The sequence below is a fragment of the Serinus canaria genome, chromosome 1 (genome assembly GCF_022539315.1).
Source record: "Serinus canaria isolate serCan28SL12 chromosome 1, serCan2020, whole genome shotgun sequence".
Classification (NCBI taxonomy): Eukaryota; Metazoa; Chordata; class Aves; order Passeriformes; family Fringillidae; genus Serinus; species Serinus canaria.
This window is the reverse complement of record NC_066313.1, coordinates 82553294-82573033: the sequence shown is the minus strand read 5'-3', so window position 1 is coordinate 82573033 and position 19740 is coordinate 82553294. Positions and strand designations below refer to the sequence as shown.

The 19740-nt window shown below is 36.2% G+C and overlaps 1 protein-coding gene across 2 annotated transcripts in view; it reads left to right on the top strand.

Annotated features, from left to right (window-relative positions):
* Nucleotides 1-19740, top strand: part of GABRG3 (gamma-aminobutyric acid type A receptor subunit gamma3) — a 290425-nt gene that overhangs the window by 3045 nt on the left and 267640 nt on the right. For both annotated transcript variants that reach the window (XM_050973793.1, XM_030234614.2), the window contains exons 2-3: nucleotides 224-372; nucleotides 13064-13131. In XM_050973793.1, coding sequence (XP_050829750.1) covers nucleotides 224-372; nucleotides 13064-13131 — 217 coding nt within the window. The remainder of the gene's footprint in view (nucleotides 1-223; nucleotides 373-13063; nucleotides 13132-19740) is intronic.

Below are 19740 nucleotides of genomic sequence, written 5' to 3'. Positions count from 1 at the left end.
ATAGGATATAAAATACTACCGTGATAGCTGTATTATCTTCTAGAGTGTAACTTTTTGAAGACACTTCCAGAAGACAATTTCTAAACAATTGTCAGTCATGACCCATCCACAGATACTCAACAATTATTAATGGGAAAATCCTGTTGCACCTGTTGCATCCTGCTGCATCCTGTTGCATCCTGTTTTAGTAATGTAAAATAATAACTGTTTGTTTAATTTGCAGTTCTAGAAAGGTTGAAGACGATGAATATGAAGATGGAGCTACTAACCAAAAATGGGTTTTAGCTCCAAAAACACAAGATACAGATGTGACTCTTATACTAAACAAGCTGTTGAGAGAGTATGACAAAAAGCTGCGGCCAGATATTGGAAGTAAGTACTTCTTTCTGCACAAGTGAGGATAAGCTTCTCTGGGTGCAGAGTAGATATGTTAACTATATTCTGGAAGTGTGCACAAATATCTGGGGGAGTGTATATTATGTTTTTTTGGCTGAAGTTGATTTCCAAGTAAGTAGTTTAAAAATGCCAATTCTCACAAGAATATCTGGTGGTAGCTTGGGGTCCTGAAATTTTGTTGGTCTGTACAGAGTTTGCATAAGGATATGGAAGGGCTAGTCCTTAAGTATTCAGCAGGTCTTTGTCAGAGGAACACACCTCTTGTCATCCAGTCCATGCTGAAAATCTCACACCTTGAGAAGCAAACAAAACCTCAGCATATTAAAACAAAAAGTAGGACACAGCAAGAGAAGAATGTGCACTTATTATCTTCAAAATATGATCTGGAAAGTTATGTTCCTTAATGCAGAGAATAAGGCACTGGGATTTGCCTTTGTATAGGGCAGCTCCAGAGATTAGGTAGGTAGGTAGGTACCTGCATATAACCATCTTGGGCTATTACATTGTTTTAACTTGTATAATGAGTTTTCAAACCTGTTGTGGGTTTGTTTGGATTTTTTTGGGTTTTTTTTTTTTTTGGTTGGTTTATGTTTTGGGTTTTTTTGCTTTGTTTGGTTTTAGTGTTCCACCTTTTGCAATTATTCCTTTTTTCCCAGTTTGCACCCCTAGAGCATACTGGCTGTAGCACAACTGCTGCTTAGTTTGTTCATAGCAAGTTTTAATGACAGAAATCAGAGAGAATTTGTCATTTATATTTACTGTACCTTGCATATGCTTCAGGACAAACTGAGAATGGGGAATACTCAAAACAATCACCCAATATAATTTGCTCTCCCTAAGTATTTGCAGGAATTAGAGGAGAATTCCTGTCAGTAATTATAAGTGAAATTATTGTTTGCTAATGGCACATGTATTGATATGCTTTCTAGGTGACCCCTTTGGATTGGTTTAGAGGGAAGTAAGAGCCATCTATATGTATTCATCATTACAATTATGAGTGTCTCATAGCTACACAACAATGCAACAGTTGCAGAAAAACAAAGACTATCCTATGGTATTAAAAAGAGGGTCTGTTTAGTTCTTTTTTATAGCTATTACTTTGATTTTCTATAGTATTTACGAAGATCATATTTGATAGGTGTGTCTGTTTTTATCACAAAGTGACATTTAAATCTCTCTACTTACTTTGTCATGCTATCTTAATATCTGATGGAGAGATGCTTTAACACACTTTCCCACCCATATCAACATCTGGAAGACAGTCTCAGACAAAGTTTTTTATTTATTTTGTACACTGTGTCCTCAGATCACTGACTTAAGGCAGAGTGAACTACATTATGCTTATGTGGGGCAAAGTAATTGCTCAAAGTCCCCATATCAGTTGCCAAAAAATCAGAGGTCAGACATATCTTACAGCACTGGGAAGTCATTGTTACCAAAATAATTCCTTTTGTGTCTCCACAACATTTTGTAAATCCTGTTTTAGAGAAAGGAGTCGAATTACACAGCTCTTCATATATCAAACAGATTTTATAGCTCTCAACTACATCTATTTCTATCAAGCATCTTGGTCCTAGGCCATTTTTTGTCTTTGATAGCAATCTGGCTATTTCAGAACCTGTGCTGAGTGTTGTTCAAATGCTACAGAAGTCAGTTCATCTCTGCTTCCTTCCCTGGTCCCTCTTTGCACCTCTCCTACCTTTGATGCAGATAAATAACATTGCCCTTTTGAAGTTGTGGAGCTGTTGCATTTGGCAAGGAGAACACAAGGGGAATGATAGAGAATCAGGCATTACAGATAACTTCCCTGAATTGCTGGCTGGTGCCTCACACACAAGCACATCTTCCTTTCCATCTGGGAGCTGGTTATCCTCCTAACAGGGTGGTTGACATGTCCTGGCAACAGAACTGTCTTGCTGCCCTGAAGGTCTCAGTATTAATACAAATGCTTTAAAGCATTATACGTACCAGCTAGAGCACCAGGAAGAAAAGGTAGTATGCCAGGTAACATAGACCATAAAATAAAAAAGCACATGTTTTGGAAATTAGAGGAAGCACGGAGTGAACCAGTAGAAGAAGTGAAAAGTGATTCTCAGATTCAAGCACAAGTTCAGCCAATACTGAGGCTTAAATCCAGGACTCATATACAGTCACCTACTCACTAGGGCCTTTACATTAGCATGGTACTGCTGGGAAGGAAGTTGTCTGACCCACAGGACTCACCATTTCACATCTCACTGCTCTTCACTCAGTTTTTCAATCCTTTATTGCAAATCCACTATTTCTAACAGTGTGTAGCTTTAGCTATCATCCTGAGGAAATGGTCTTTGCTCTGAATGCAGTCAGAAAGGCTTAGGAAATAGTTTCACTTTCTAAGGTTAGGATTGCCAGTTTCAGATCACTTGGGAAGACACTTCTGCAGCCAAAAACCATGGAGAGAAGGAGAAGACTGTGGCAAATAAAATAGATCCAAGTGCATGCTGGCACAGGCAGTGACTTCTTTGGGGTTTTCATTCTTCTCTGGGCAACTGATATTTTGGCTAGGTCAAAACAGAGTCCTACCTGGTAAAGGCATATTCTGAGTGCCCTTTTGCCATACTGTGGGCACTGACATCATCAGCAATCTCATCTCCTCCAGGCCAGCAGTACAGCTGTCAGTGAGGGCACTGTGAACACTCAGCTACCCTCTTTCCTCCTGTCACCCAAGCACATCTGAACCACTGTAAAGAGTGTGTAGGTCACTGCTTGCATACAAGGCTAGGACTTTTTTTCCCCCCCTCATCCTGGCCTATACTTGGCCTCAGATTCTACGTAAGTAACTGTTGCTCAGATCATAGGCACAATCTACACTCAGCACTTCAGGCATCACCTGCAAGGTTCCAAGCAAGGATTTTTAAAGAGTGGATTGAACAAACTAAATATTAGGCAAAACAGCTAACCTGTGAAAGCTATTAGCAAAGCATACCTTAGCGGGACCTGTCTCACTAATAGGGGATTTCCTTTGATCTTTGGAAACAAAGTAGTGTTCTATCATCAGGGGAATGCCTGACTGCATCCCCTGTGGTCACACTTGGCAGATTTCTTGTCTCCATGAATATCATGGCTTTTGAGGGTTTTTATTTTATTGGTGGTATCTGGAAAGTTTCTATTATACCACAAAAAAATACATGCCTTTTTGAATTGGAAAAAAAAAGAAAGAAGCCACTTTATACTGAAGAGCTAATAACAGTGTACTGATTAGATCAAAAAGAAAAGTGTTTTATGATGTAAAGCATCTTTTCACCTATTTTTTTACCAGCTATAATTATAGATCTGAGATACTCAGGTCTTTTGCGTAGTATCAAAGGCACCAATCCTAGTAAAAGACTAAACCAATTCACAGCTATGAAGGTCTTAACATCTCTTCCATAGGCAGGTATTCTGTGTTTTGTTTCAAAGTGCTTTGAAGTGAAGACCTGTTTAATGGATATGCGTCATTTTCTACCTGCAGGTGCAGTAAGACTTGCTACCCTGCAAGTGTGTTATTTTCCTCCCATGTCACATTGATACAAATCCTGAAATTTAGTAGGGCCAGGTTCTGGCCCTGAAATTTTGCTTTCTCTTTATTAATAAAATGAAACATAAATATTAGGCAAACCAACAGGGCACAGAACAGAATGATGGTAATTACAGCTAAAAATATCTCAGTTTCATTTCGATTCTAGTAATAAACCAGATTTTTGTAATTGATCTACTTTTTTCTGTGATTGACAGGTCTAAAATTTAAATTACAATAAAAATCCACACAAACAAACAAGCAAAAACAAACAAAGGAAGACCCAACAATGAGGCGAAACACAGTCTCTTTCAAAGTCAGTTTACTTTAATGAAATCTTTCCTCTCACCTTCCTTAGTGGATGGCCTAAGCCCCAACAAAGTTAAGGAAAAGAGAAGCTACTTTTAGAACCCTACATGGTTTCAAGCTTACCTTCATATGGAATATAATTTGTCTTAAACAGAAAATTTTTAACTAAGTGGAAAGTTTTCCAGTCACATTTCCTGACTGAGCTTCTGTGTGGAAACTAATATATAATAGTTTTCTTTAATTGTGAAATTTACCCATCAAAAATTTAGCACGTGAGAGGTTTCTGGAATGTGCCATTAAGAGTGGGAGGGAAAAAGTCTCACTCTAGGTTAGGGTTTGAATGGCAGAGTAGTAAGGCAATTTGTATTTCATGTTACATCTTCTGTTTCTCAGATGTATCCTTACATTAAGGAAACCTCTGATTTGCATATGTTGGAGAAAGCTTCACCAGTCTGTGTTCTGAGACATTACCAACAAACACCAATTTTGCCTTTAATGTGTCCCTCCCTCCCTCCCTCCCTCCCTTCCATCCATCCATCCATCCATCCATCCATCCATCCATCCATCCATCCATCCATCCATCCATCCATCCATCCATCCCAGTAACTCGTGGTTTCCTCTTGGATCCTCTAAAATTACTTAATCCTTGCAGCCTCTGGCAGTCATCTGTATTTATTTTTTATTTATAAGCCCAAATAAATTCACCTTGGAATATGAAGTGAGTATGACTCCACCAGTTCTAGCTGCTTTGAAAGTCATGCTGGTTTTCTTTACTCCTCCAGTATCTTTATAACCATTAGCCATATTTCTGAAGATGAGAGCAGTCTCAGACACTGCTGTGCAGCTCTCACTACCCTCAGTAGGTTTGTACAAGCGGAGCTGGTACAAATAGATGGGCTCATTTGAATCAGCAAACACAGAAGACTAAGCTCAGTCTCATGTGCTTTACTGTGCTGTTTGGGAGCATTAACATCAGTCCTCTTTTAAAGCAGTTAAAAGTTTTCTTTGCAACTAATTTAACCAGTTTCTCAGTGTGTGCATGGAGCAAATCTGTTGATTGAGAGGAAACAACTCTCTTGGTTTTTAAAGAATATGTCCTTTTCCAGGCACAATGCTATTGAAAATCTTGAGTTCTGAAGCAGAATCACAATCTTTCTGCTGTCTGACCTGCTTTCCTACCATGTTGCACAGAAATGAGCCCTGAAGTGCACCACAGGCGATTGCCACAGAGGCTGTCAGGTTATTTTTTGCTAGCTGCTGATTGCCACACCTTACGCTCTTTAAATTAGCTCCAGCTAAGTTTCCCCATATGTGGTGACAGAGGGCTGCATATTGCCTGACAGATCAAAATATTTTCCAGATCATAGTGCAGAGAAAGCTGTGAAGTGTCATGCAAGGTCAAATTACTACTTTTTGCTCTAAGTTCTTTTTGGTGCTGGCCTAGATGACAGTGTCAGGCATCTTATAACATGAAGTAGTGAGAGAGATATTAATTGCTTCAGGATTGATCATAGAGAGTTGTACCTGGAAAGGCAAGTTGTGTGTAAAGGTAGAGCACATGGGAAGGAGAGATGGGGTAAATTCTGTTTGTATTATGGCAGCACTCAGGAGGGGAAAGCCACAGTCCTGGATCCAAATTCTGTAGTGCTGGGCAGTGCAGAAGATTGTAGAGTTTAGTCTATTTTAGATTTATATGGAAGAATAAACTTGAATAACCTGTTGTTGAGGACAAAGAGTGCTGTGGTTAAGACCTAGTAGGAAACAGGGCTGAATATAGTGAGAGCTCAATGAAAAAAATCGTAACCAAAAAAAAAAATCAGAAATGTGTTAATTGTGCTCTCTGGTACTTCCCTTTTTGTTTTTTTTTTTTTTTTGGTAGGGCAGAAGTGGATTGTCTTCCTTTCAGAGACTTTTGTTCTGATTTAGCCGTCTAACTAGAAATCCTAAAGAAGAGGAATGTTCTTAAAGAAAGGATTGCTGTTCAATGAAAATGAGAATGATCTCTGTTCTATGGGATGATAGAAGGGATTTCTTCTGATTCTGCAGGAGTTCTAATTCTCTACCATTTTCAGGAACTGATACTTTCTTTTGCAGTGTTGGCCATGAACATTTCTAGAATATTAACAGCAAGGTTAGCAAATTAGGGGTAAGCTAGTCTAAAAGCACTCCAAAATACCCATTTCAGGTTTTTGTAGTACATGTTTGAGTTTTGAAAGATTACATAAACAGACTTGGTTTGATGCTGGTCCAGTGCATTAAACATAGGCTCTTTCAAAATCCTGCATGGGAGCAACTCTGATTAGAACTGGATCTTGACAGTGGGCTTTCTTCATGCCTGAACTCTGCTTTTCTAATTGCTTTACCATGGACTGAGTACCGGGGAATTTTTACTTTGGCTTTCTGACCTGCTTTGGTTCGCAGCTTTTCAACCCTCAGGGGAAACATCCTACTTTTTATTCATCCTTTTCTCAGGTAAAATTTTAATGTGCCATATTGAAAGTATAAGTAAATTTTAGTCCAATGCACTGAGCCTTAAGCCCTACAACTCATTGTTTCTGCTTAAAACTCTCCAAAGAACCCCAGTTTAATTTTTTTTTTTTGATCACTTTTTTTTTTAATTTAAATCAAATGCTGGAGAACAACACTTTAATTTGAAGCCTACTGTACTTCAATATATAGAAATATTTTAGTATTCAAACACTGTTTTTCTGAATTTATTCCATAATTTACCCTGGTAATGCAGTTCTAAGCCTATATTGAATGCTCCTTTCTCTCAATTCTAAGAAACCACTTATATCTTTGCAATACTTATGTGTAATCTGTGAGATTGAAAAAAAGTACTGCTTTTGTTTTTTACCCAATTACTAAACAGCAAGCTCCCTTAAAATACAACCTTATTTTTGTGACTGTAGATAATTAATTTATCCAGATAACTTTTATTCTGTGTTTCATTTCCTGACAATGACTATTTGCTGAACTGTCTTGATGCATACACAGACAGAATATTTTTCTTGAACAGCATTGAAGGCAGGAAAGTTTGGTTAACAGTTAATGTTTGCCTAACTCTTAGTTTTAACTGTCACACACAAAACTAAATATAGAAGATGCTATTAAACTTTATCATAAACTAAATATAGAAGGTGTTGTTATTCTCTCTTCTTTTCCGTAAAGAAACTATCATGTGTTTTAATCTGAGGGGATCATGGGAATATAGCATACAAACTTTCTGGATGCCATGAGCTGAAAGTTAGGTAAGAGTCAGGGAAAGTTTTTACATGAGAAAATTCTTTTCTTCTTATCCCTTCCCTCTCTGATTGCCCAGACTATGCTGTCATTAAAGAGGTTTCTTAGAAAGTATTTATAAACTGCAAGGATGTTCAGTGTTAGTTGCCATTTTGAGGTCATGGCACAAACTAATTGTTCTGTCATCTTTAAACAGGGACATATTATGTTCTTTACATATTACTTTAAATATTGTTGCTCATTTTTACATCTGTATAGTTTTCTCATGGCTGTTATTGTTCATCCAGACCCTGGTTGTTGGCTTGCTAGACTTTGCAGGAGCAAATTCTGTTATTTTTCAGTCTTATGATATCACACAAGAATTCTCCTCTCTGATGAATATAAGTAAAACAAGAATTAAAACTGTAGGGATTGATTGAAAAACAAGCCTAACTATTAAGATCTACAGTTTTCATTCCACAACATAATACTTGAAAAATTACGGCTTGTGCATTAGGGAATGGTAAATGAAGGATGAAAGTGCTGAAGGTTGATTGATAGTTAAGGTGGGAAATGAAGAATAAAAGTGATTTGTAGTTAATTGAGGGAGTCCATTTCTGTGCACACTGTCATTCACACTTCTGGACAAAATGACAACCAAACCTAGCATGTAAAAAAAATACTGTTTTCAGAGGACTGTGTTCTCATCCTTGTATTGGTATAATCCAAACTTTCTTTCTTCTTTTGGTTCTCATTTGCAGTTCCATTTTGGTAGTTTGAACCTATAACATATGGATTTCATTTCTGTCAGTTTCTGTGTCTGTAGCAAGTGGAGGATTTGACATCTGTTTTCAAGCCCATTCTCTTCCATGCAGGAAGAATAAGGGTTTTTAATTTTCCTCACTGATAGATTCGTAGCATTGTAGAAAAGAGTCATTGAATAATTTAGGTTGGAAAGATTTTTATTTGAGTCCACCCCTTTACCTAACACTGTCAAATCCAATGCTAGACCGTGTCCTTAAGTGCCACATCCACTCATCTTTTAGATACCTCCAGTGAGGGTGGCTTAACACTTCCAGTTACCAGGTTTTTCTTCAAATGTGGTGATCTGTTGTAAAATGGAGATGTGTTAGCTGACAGTATTCAGTCTTGAGAAGTCACTTGTTAGCCTAGCAATTTATTTTATAGGAACAGCTAGGCAAATAGATGTTGCCTATAAGGTAATGTAGGAAAATTGGAATAGTCTTCATCACTAATGCAAAGTAAAAATTAACACTATAATCACTACTATTACAGTTACCAATAACTGTGTAATGATTTATTGCAGCTTTGTCCTAATTTAAAAATAGCAATTTATGTGGTAATGAGAGAATGTAAAATATCATTATAGAGCAATATAAAAAATATCTCATTACTGCAGAGCCAATCTTGTAAGTCATTTGCGTTCAGAAGTCTTGTGAAATTTGGGCAGAACTCAAGTGGCCCTGTAGTTCTTGAACAAAGATCATACTGTGATTTTTATGTAGTTATGTGCCTTCTAAAAATCTGGTTCTAGTTGCTTTGCTTCTATAAATGCGTATTGGTCTACAACATTTTTTATCACTGATGTGTTGGGTAAAACCAGAATAAACCTGGTTTATTCTGGTTTTACAATGAAGAATGTACAAAAGGTTAACTCTCAACAAAAAATAATTTTATTTTAAAATTTATGTCAACTCAGTAAGACATACTCCATTTAATTGAGTTTGTAAAAATATTTCTCAATTTTAAAATTTTAAAAATGTTTTTAAATATTTATGAATTATGCAGGAACATTTGGACAGACTTCAAATGTGGAGGAAGCTTTCTGTAGGAAGAAAAGTAATTTCATTCATGAAATAAGCATCAGTTCTGAATAGTTGAGGTTTATCAAAAATAAAGAGATATTTTAAAAGGACAGTATAATTCAGAGTAGTAAATAAGCATAATAAAATGATAGGAACTTTTTTAGCTTTTTTCCCCTACATGACCTGAAATTGTATAACATTCCCTCTTTTGATTTACTCAAGAGTCTTTTAATATTCTCCTGATTTATCTGTTGAGTTTTTTTAATACACATGATCAACTCACATATGTCCAACAGTAGTGTCTTCATGGATTTTAATGAGATTCAGGCTCAGGTACTGGTTTTTATCACCAGTGTAAATCCACAATGCAGAACCAGAAGAATCCTATGGTTGTCCTAGATGTGTTTTGAGCTGTCAGGTTATTTTAAGTTTGTAGACACTACTTGTTGGTAGTGTCTTTGAAATGCGATAGTTACAAAGCTGACTGGAATATAAACACTGTCTCAAAGCCAGGGCATTTGGATCAGATGACCTTAGTTTTGTTTAAAAGCATTTTGATTGGTTTTATAAATACCCACCTCAATTAAAACCAGCATGTTTGACGATTAAATGACTGTGATAAGCAGCTCGGTTACCTTAGGTAGCACTGAGTAGCAGTGTAACACTGCAATTACTCAGATGTGCTCACCGTGTCTTTTAGGGAAAGTTACTGCCATATATTAAATAGTTTTTCAAAGAACTTAGAGAATGGTGGTGCATTTGTTGACAACCTTTAATTGATGTCTTGCATGTTGTATACACATGGTTCTGCCAGTGTTTTTTCTAAGTTTCTGACAGCTCTTTAGAACTGTCTTGGGTTTGGGCCAAAACCAAAACAGTAGCTGAGTATCCCTATTTAATCTTATTGTCAGCTTTTAGTGAGGTATTGACACTTTAATTGTTCTGTCAACAACACTCTGAGCACTCTTCTAGTGCAAGAAAAAAAGCTCCAACTGCAGCTCAACAACTCCATGTGTGGCTTGAATTCCTTCATGAACAGGAATGCAATACACAGGAAAACTGAGCAGGCATTGAAATTACAGAATAACAGAGTGGTTGGAAGGGAACACAGTGGATCATCTGGTCCAACCTTCCTGATAGTAAAGCTATTTCATATTTCCAAGAAACTCAGTTTAAGTGCAGTGTAGGGTGAGTTCTTTCTAATGAAACATGATAACAATCAGACTCAGTTATTTCCTTTTTCATAATACATTTTGGAGGAAATAATCTTAAAACCTTGCTACATTTTGGTTGGTATTTGAATCAAAAACTTATGATAATGAATCTAAAATTTATACCTGATAATCCTTGGTTTGTTTGTTTGTATGTGTTTATATCCATGAAAGACCACATGCAACAAGAACTATGCTCTTTTGTCTTTTCTTTTAAAGCCTGAACACACATTTATCCTACAATCAAATTACAATTGTATTTTTTACCTCTGCCCTGGAAAATAAAATTATTCAAAGAAAATTTCAATTTTTTAAAAAAATTGAACAAGTACAATAGCTTACCTGTGTTTTTTATTTATTTATTTTCAATTTGAATTTCACTGGAAGTATCTGATAGAAGAAGTGACCATTGTTTAGTGTTCTGTTTCAAGGTTAGACCTTTACTGTGAGTAAGCTCAAATTCTCTTTACAGTGCTTAAGGTTTTTTTTTGCACTGTAAGAGAATTAGATCCAGCATATTCAGGAAAAATTATCACCTCATATTCTGTTTATATACTTAACTGCAGTGATTAAACATATTAAAAAAACAGATTTCAAGCACTGTATTCTGATCCTGAATTTTGTTTCTGATCCTGCCAAGATTCAGTTGCATGCCAATTTGTATCCTTAAGTCTAGTGCCATTAGTGTTCACCGGAACTCCTTAGCCTTGAACTTCCAGGAACCGTGTGCATAAACCCTGTAAAGCTTAGAGCTTTTTATTCCATGAATGCTGTTCTGGTGGAAGAGCTAGCTGTAGTTTCTTGCCATTACCAATTCCAGTGTAATAACATTTATTACTGCATTTTGAGGCAACTCATTACCAGAAGCTGCTAGACTCCTATTTAGGTATTAGCTGGGTACAATTAGAATTGCTTTAATCAGCTGAGCTTGTTCAGCTGAATTCACATTTTCTTTTGCTGAAGGGGAGATCTGAGTTCATCAGCCAGTACTTCAGACAGTTTGAAACCATGACCTTAAATAATCCTGGATGTTCTGACCGTATGCAGTCAAGAAGTATGTGTTACTTAATGAATTAGAGAGGATGGTTATCATCTTTAACCACTATTTGTGCCCAGTTTGATGTCTGTTTTTTGCAACAGGGGATATAGCCTTCCTAATGATATGTACATACCAAAGTCTTACAGGACAAGCCAGCATGCAAATTCTTTTTTTCATAACCATCTAAATTTTCAAGTACTTTAAAACTACTTGACATCTCTTTGATAGTCTGAAATTTGAGGGATGCAGGCAAAAAATATTCATCTTTACCTGTGAAGATTTCTGTCTATCTGTCAGATGGCTCTAGACCAACTGACTGTTACCAGAGATAAGCTTCCATCAGAACCTTGGTATTTAGCTGTTCCTCACTTCTCTGCTCAGTAGTTACCCTGAGGAAAGCTTTCTGAGTTTTGCATGGCTGATACACCTGCATTTCCTCATTGTAGGAGGCTTGGGGTTAGTGAAAAAGTCCAAGTCCAACGTAGTTCCCAAACTTCAGTGGTTTGAATACTCTCTGGAGATTTTTGAAAACAATGTAGAGGAGAGGGTGTTTCTATGGGAAAGAAAGATGTCCAGCAGAAGGTGTTGGCTTACTAGGGGCAAGTTTGTCAGTTCTCACTGTGCAGGTTAAAACAGCATTTATTCTTTAGACTTTGTTTTGAGTCAGCTAATTCTGGGGAAAGTAAACCACTAATTTAGATTTCAATTTAGAGCTGGAAGAATGGCAGTATAAGTAAAAAAAAAATAATGTGTATTTCAGTGTAAGAGTGGCATTATTTTAGAGTTAGATTATGTCACCAGTAAGAGCTCAGTAATGTCCAGCAGCTACACTGACACCAAAGATGCTTAAAGAAAGAGAAATCCTAGTGGCCTCAGCAAAAGAAAGGAATACAGAGCTTGTCTTGGCTTATAAAGTCCTTGAAGTCTGAAAACAGGGAAGATCTGATGGGAAATGTGCACTGGCTAAACCAAATCAAATTCAGAAGCCTCTGAATGAAAGAGTGCAAAGGCAATGTGGTCTGAAGGGAATGAATCTGAACTGAAAGAGGAGTTGCTTAGCTTTAGCAAATCAGATTTCACAGAGATTTTACTCTAAATTAGGATGATTTCAGGGCTGATGAGATGCAGTAATCTGGAAAGATTTTTTTAATCTGGAACGAACAGGCTAAAGGACCTGAATGTTGAGGCGAAGGGAAAAAGTAATACGCTGCATTATTTCTACTTTCATGTCAGACATCTTAGGTTTGACTTTTACTTTGAGCTACAATGGCTAGCACTGAAAGTTTCTTTAACAAATGGCTGCTGACAAGTTGGGATCATGATGATGAAGTGGTACAAGTTTTAATTTATGGCAATTGTTTTTGTTGGGTAGGAGGAATAGAACCATGTTTTGCTAAAAATATATTATCCATATTTCTCACTAGTTGTACCTGAAAAAAAGAACTTGTGGTTATTGGGGGAAAAAGTATTTAAAGTAATTATTTATATTGTCTGTAAGATAATATTAATTTTTTTTTCTCCACAGTAAAACCGACAGTTATTGATGTTGACATTTATGTTAACAGCATTGGTCCTGTTTCATCAATAAATATGGTAAGTTACTTACTTACAAAGATTTTTATCTGGATTGCTGATCTTGGCAGCAATACTAACTTGAAAAAGACCCTAAATACCACAGTGATAAGTTGTTTTGGTTCTGATTTACTCCTGTTTTCAGCTATAATTCGGGTCTTTATGTCTTATCAAGAGAACAAACATATAAGCAATATTATGTTCTGTGTTGTCTATTGAAAAATGCTGGTAGATCTTCAGTAGTAAAATAACCATCTTAGGAAAAAAAAAAACGAAGTGATTTTCAAGAAAACTCTTGAGATGTTGTTTCAAGATGGAATCAAATATACAGAGTTTAATAATGTGGAGTTATTGAAAGTCATAATAACAGCATATTTATTTGGAACTCATAATCTCTTCAGTGGTTGCTTTTCTTTCACTGAGATACCAACAATCTTGAATGTAAAAGTATAATTTTGAAGAAGTTATGCATAGATGTACTGCATGTGTAAAGGAAGGAGAAACTGAAAGAGTCTGATTGTGTGGCAATAGTAAACCTGTAGTTGGTCCCTTATTACAGTCTGAACTCAAGGTCTTTCCTCAGTGCTGCAGCAACATATTCAGATTTAGAAAGCAGGCTGAATGTTTATGTAGCTGTGGGGTTATGGGTAGCTGTGGCTGCTTGTGCAACTTTTGAGTTTGGAATCATCATATTATTCCCCTTCTTAAATTAGGTTGATTTTTTTTTTTAATACAACTTGGAAATGGAGGACCTGCTAATATCTTACTGTACTTAAAGATTTTAAAATAACCTCTTCAAAGCAATGTCTTTTTTCCACAATGGCATTCAGAGGCTGCTGTGTACGATGTTCCTATAAGAATCTAATGAATGCATTGCAAGTATCTTTTGTATTTTTGGAAGAAAGGCTCCTGAATTTAAAAGGTGTCTGTTGAGCCTTATTCTTTGGGTTTTGCCTATAAATATGAAAGTAGGCAAATCATTGGAGCATATCAAATACAACGTGGTCAGAGATTCCTATGCACCCTGGCAGTTGAAAATCTGACAAGTAAACACAGAAACAAATTATGTGCTGTGGACAACTTGGTGTCATAGTCACCAGCTGTGAAATGTGTTGATTGATATTTCATGTGAGGTACTGAATGTCAAGCAATGGGAGTAGCTGCTCCATTCTTGAACTAATAAATAGCTAATTATCTTGCCCTTCCCTGATGGCCTACTGTGGATGCCAGTCTAGTCAGGGAGAGAGAAACAGCCATTGTTTCTCACAGGGGCTTCTGAGAATTTTAGGGAGTTGTAGGAATGTGATAACATGTTAGTATAAACAGTCTGCAGGTGGTGTTTTTCCAGTTTTTTTTCCTGTTCTTCTCAAGGATGGTGTGTGAGAAGGATGTTTTTTATTAACTAGCCAATCAAGTGGAATGTATCATATCGGTCTATATAAACCAAAGAATCCTTTGTAATAAAGCTGCTTTTTCTGCCCTTGCAATTGGGTCTCTCATCTGTTCTTGTGTCATTCTTGGCTCAAGGGTGACTGCATACCATAATGACTTTTCTGGAGAACAATTTATTGGAAGGACCTCTGGCTTGCATTTACTCTAGGAATGGGCACTCTTGTACAAAGGCAATGGGGACAATGCGTTTTTGCTCTTTGCCTCTCTGAATTAGTTTGTAAGTAGAATTTTGGGGTGGTGGAAGTGTATGTGGAATAATAAGAAAGCATTTCATCAAAACTACTTCAAGTAAAGAAAAATTAGTAATAGAAGAAATCAGTGGGTTTTGGAAGATTATTGTAACACAGTCCTACTTACGCACTGCATTCAAGATATCCTTTGAATTCAAGATTCCCAAAATAGATAAATGCACCAAAATATCAGTTTTAAAAATGCATATTGTATCTCTTTTATAGTAAATGGACTCATTAAGATAGTTAGTGAGTGTATGACATTGAGATATTTCTTGCTTTGAGCTGAAGAAAAAATTTATGTAATGTGTAAGGGCAGAATGATAAGTAAAAATAATGAAATACAAAATTTAGGTATGTGAGGTTTAAGGACACAAGACTGCATAAAGTTACATTTACACTTTTGAATTGAAATGGATATAATTTCAGATGTGCTTGTGGACAGTACATCCCACTGAAACTGAATTTGAGCTACCTTAGTATTTTTGAACTTCATTTCTATTCTCAAACCTAATTACCGATATAGGAAATTAACATTAGGCACTCAAATGTAGCCAACTTTTGTCCAAAAACTCCATTTCTGCTCTGTTACTTTGGAGTTTGTCCAAACATACATAAGATAGCAGTAATGGTCTTGCAGTCTCAAATTTACAGTGAAGATGGCAAGTCCTCACAAAATTGCAAGCTACTGTGCTGGATGATGGCTTGTCTCTGCAGTGGTAGAACTCAATGAGAAGCTTCTTTTCCCCCAGTTTGTGTTATTTCAACTGTTTGGCTGCAGTATTCAGTAGCCATTATTTGGTCTACTGGAAGAAAAAAACCAAACACTTTTTGGAATTAAAAATAATAATTTATTTACTTTTAAGTAAGCAGTTTTTCATGTAGACTGTGAACCACTGAAGCCTGGGTACACAAAGAGCTGAAAAGAAACAGAAGCTAGAAATTACCTATGTCAGAGGAAGAGGAAGGAAGGGACCCTCTTCAGTCTTATATCTGTTATATAACTGAAATTTCAAAGGGAAAGGAATGTGCATTAAAATCCCACTTCAGGAGAGAAAAAAAAAAAAAGGGGATTCTTAGTAGAACCCACCTGTGCTCTTTTTCTCACCAGGAAAAGAACTTTTAACTTTTCTCCCCTAAATTATTATTAAAAGTTGAGCTGTTCTGTCCAGGCAACTCAGTAAGGTGGTGGTTGATTTAGCAAAAAGAGCGATGATTACTTTGATTTCCATCTCTTCTATTTCAAGAGTGAGATCATCAACACGTACAAGGCGGACTTTCCTGCTGTGTACTTCCAAACTTAGACCTTAGCTCAATTACTTTTTTCTCAGTCTACAGCACTTCTGAGGGAAAATCATGTGGAACTTCTCTAGAAATCAAACTCTGCATGTATATTTTCTGATCAGTTTTCATCAGTGATTTTCATCTAGTGGGTGAAACCAAGGAAATAATTTTCTTTAAGATATTTTTTCAATGGGTATTCAGCTGAATGTTCAAGCCAATTTTGTAGGGCAGAGCTTTTCAGATGTCACTAACTGTTGCAATTATGCTTAGACTTGAGTATGAATATTAATATCTGTTTCTTTAACAGTCAGGAAAAAGACAGTTGCTATCAGACACCTACTTGTAGCAAAGTTAATCTCAGATGAACTGCATGTGAATACAAGGAAGAATGAATCTTTTTAGACTGAGGCTGTAACTGTGCAAGGGGAAGAAATGTTAGGGACCCCATCAAAAAGGCTTCAAGTCGTGTTCTGTGGCAAAGACACCATAATCCCCAGGAATATATGTCTAACCCTGCATTCCAGACTTTCTGTAGAGAGTTTCTGCCACTTCCCCTAAAAGACTTCTTATCAGTGTCTGATTTTCTAGGTACTTTCAATATGTCTATTTTAAACCTCAAGAAAGCGTAAAGCAGTAATGTGGTTTGTCTTCTATTAGAGACTCATCATTATAATATCATTATGAAGACAATAGAAACTTGTTTTCTTAATAGATAGGGGTGACTCTTCTTTTGTCTGTGACATGGAAGATTTCTTTGGGTCATGGTTTAAAAAACCTAATATGAAAAAAATAGGTATTGTGTAATAACAGACAAAGAAAAAAACAGACTGAATAAGGAAGTGAGTGATACTAGGAAGTGGTTGTGAGTGGCAATAGCTTTAAAGAAGTAATTTCAGCATTTTGAGTTATGACGTGATGTTATGAAATGGTAGATACTATTGATATTATGAGTATTTTGACTTTGAAATTCCAAGATACATGAATGCCCATTCAAAAATTTTAGGCTATCTTTTTAATAAATGAAAGCCATCTCATATGTAAATATCTTGATGCCTGTCCTTTAGCAAGAACATAATAGGATGTGAGCTTAGACTCATTTAAAGGATACAAAACCTGGTTTATTTAAAAGTAAATGACAAATGCATTCTATATGAGCCAAATTGTATGTTCTTGTGTGCACATTATATCTCTTTGTCTTGGTTTTCATCGTCTAAGAAATAAGTTAAAGAAATCTGCAATTTGCCATTTCAAGGTGCAATGTCATTAGAAACTTTAGGTTTTAGGATGCAAGATTTTAATTCAATCTCTTCTTATTGAAAATATTTGTTATATCTCTAATTATAATGAATGCTTTACCATATTAGAAAATCTTAAGGGTCTTCTAAATGAGTTCTTTTAATAATTTTTTTAGTTTTAGAATTCATTTGCAATTTTTTTCTCTGTGCTTTTTATTGTAAACCAGATGTATGAATTCCATACCACTCAGTTTTTTATATATCTGCCTTTTAAATTTTCTTTCTTTACTATTTTCCGTTGAAAATGGTGTCCAGGAGGCATATGATTTTGCATTAAAACCCATAATCCATTTTTCGTCAACCCTCGGCTTCTTGTCAATAGCTGTAAAGGTTTATAGATTGCCTTGTAAACCATAGTCTTAATGTGGCTTACTGTAGCCTGGTTTTCTACAGATAAGCAATACTGGCTTGTCTATAAAAGAACAGAAAAGGGAAAGGAGAATAGTAACCAAATTGGGAACTAGATGTAAGTAGTAGGGGAAAAAATCCCCTAGAAGTAGTTTTGTGAGACAGAAAGGTAAACACGCTGAAATTAAATAGACCAATAAACTTCAGTGGCATCAAAGCCTGTGTATTTATGCATTCACACATACAGGGTTAACTGAGTAGCTACAAGAATCTGAGATTGCAGCACAAATTGCTAGTGAAAGAAAGAATTTTACACCTGTGTGGCTTTTGCAACTGGGGTCTCATTTTAACACAGCTGTACAGAAAGAATGTTGAAGAGAGTGTGAGAAACGACTTTATAAACTGTACTTACCTGTCCATAAAAATAATAATTGGTTGCCTGCTGGTCATCTCTTTATTCTCAAGTATTCTTAAATGGCAATTCAGTGTGTTTCTTTTATGTACTTCATCACTTCATTCTATTGTGTCCACTCTCTAGGCTATGCCATATATCTTTATGGATGTTGTATTTCCCATTTGCTCAGTTAAGTGTTCTAAAATAAAAGCAATTTTTACTTTCTTTTAGCCTTTAATGTATTGGTAGACTTCTTTGAACTTCAGTTTCAAAGTCCCCACATGCTCGTTTTGCTTCTCCACTGGACACTATAGGTATCTTAAAGAATAGTCTTGAACTGGAGACTTGTCTCAAGTACTACTCAAACCTTGTAATTAAGCCTTAATTTCTGGAATGCTTTCAGTCTTTGTATCTATTTATTTGATATATCTATTTGTCTTTATGTCTGTTTGTTAAAATGATTGTTAGAACAGCTGCAATTATAGAAACATAGCCTGCTGAATCTTTCCATCATATGGCAGGGTTACTTTATTGCCAGATTTTATCCCATTTTCAGCCCCCTGTAAAATACCCCCAAATGTTTCCTTTACCGACATCTTCCCAAAGATAATGCAAGTCAGTGTTTGAGCTCAGGGCTGATGCCCTGTTCACTGTTAACTTGAAGTGTGCTTTTCTGACTCTATCTCACTATCTCACCTAATCTATTTATAAAGCAAGTGTGTAGGGAGAAGATTTCAGTTGTTTTTGAGGAGCGAGTTTTCCAGTTGATGAATTCAGAGAATCACTATAATAATGGAGTGCCTTGGGCTATTTGTATTTTCCTCTGAAAATCTTACCATCTCCTTTGTTTCTCTGTGACCTAAGACAACACTCATGTACTGGACTAAATTTTAATCTGAGTGGGTCTGTTTGTTTACGAGGACTAATATACTAATCATACAGTTAAACATTTTTCTAGATTATAATCAGATGGCTCTTGTTTCTAGAGCCATCTTTATTATATATTTATTAGATGTTTATATACTGTCATTAAGTTTGGATCTCTCATAATAAAAAAATGTATGCATTATAGAAAACTTTTAAGATGAATGGGCTTTTTTCTGATAAAACAATATCACCTCTCGTACAGGCTTGTTCTTGTTGCCTTAAGCTCTGGTAGTCAGTGCCTCACCATGAAAATATTTCTGGGAGGTAATAGTAATAAAATGAAATGTGAATCTGTCTATGGCTTCTGTTCCACCATTGACCTTGTGAGAGGCATGTATAATCTCAAAAGTGAAACTGACTGGAAAAGAGGAAGCTGGGGTTGGGGAAATGAACATAGATTGATTTTTTCACATATTACCTCAGCAGCCTCTACTTTTGGTCTTCTCTAGAGCTCCACTTTGTGTAACTAAAACAGGGCCTGGGAGACAGAGACTTGGATAAAGAAGGGCCTTAGGCTGCTCTTGTTTGAGGTGCAATGGGATGAACCAGAATAATGTTAATTTTTCTGCAGTGTAGCTTGTGTGCTGTGATGTGCAGCAGTAAAATGCATACTGCCATAATTTACTGCATTGGCAGGTAATCCAGTTTAGTTCTTGGAGGAGTGATAGATTCTGTCACAAGTCTTTGGTAATGGATTGAT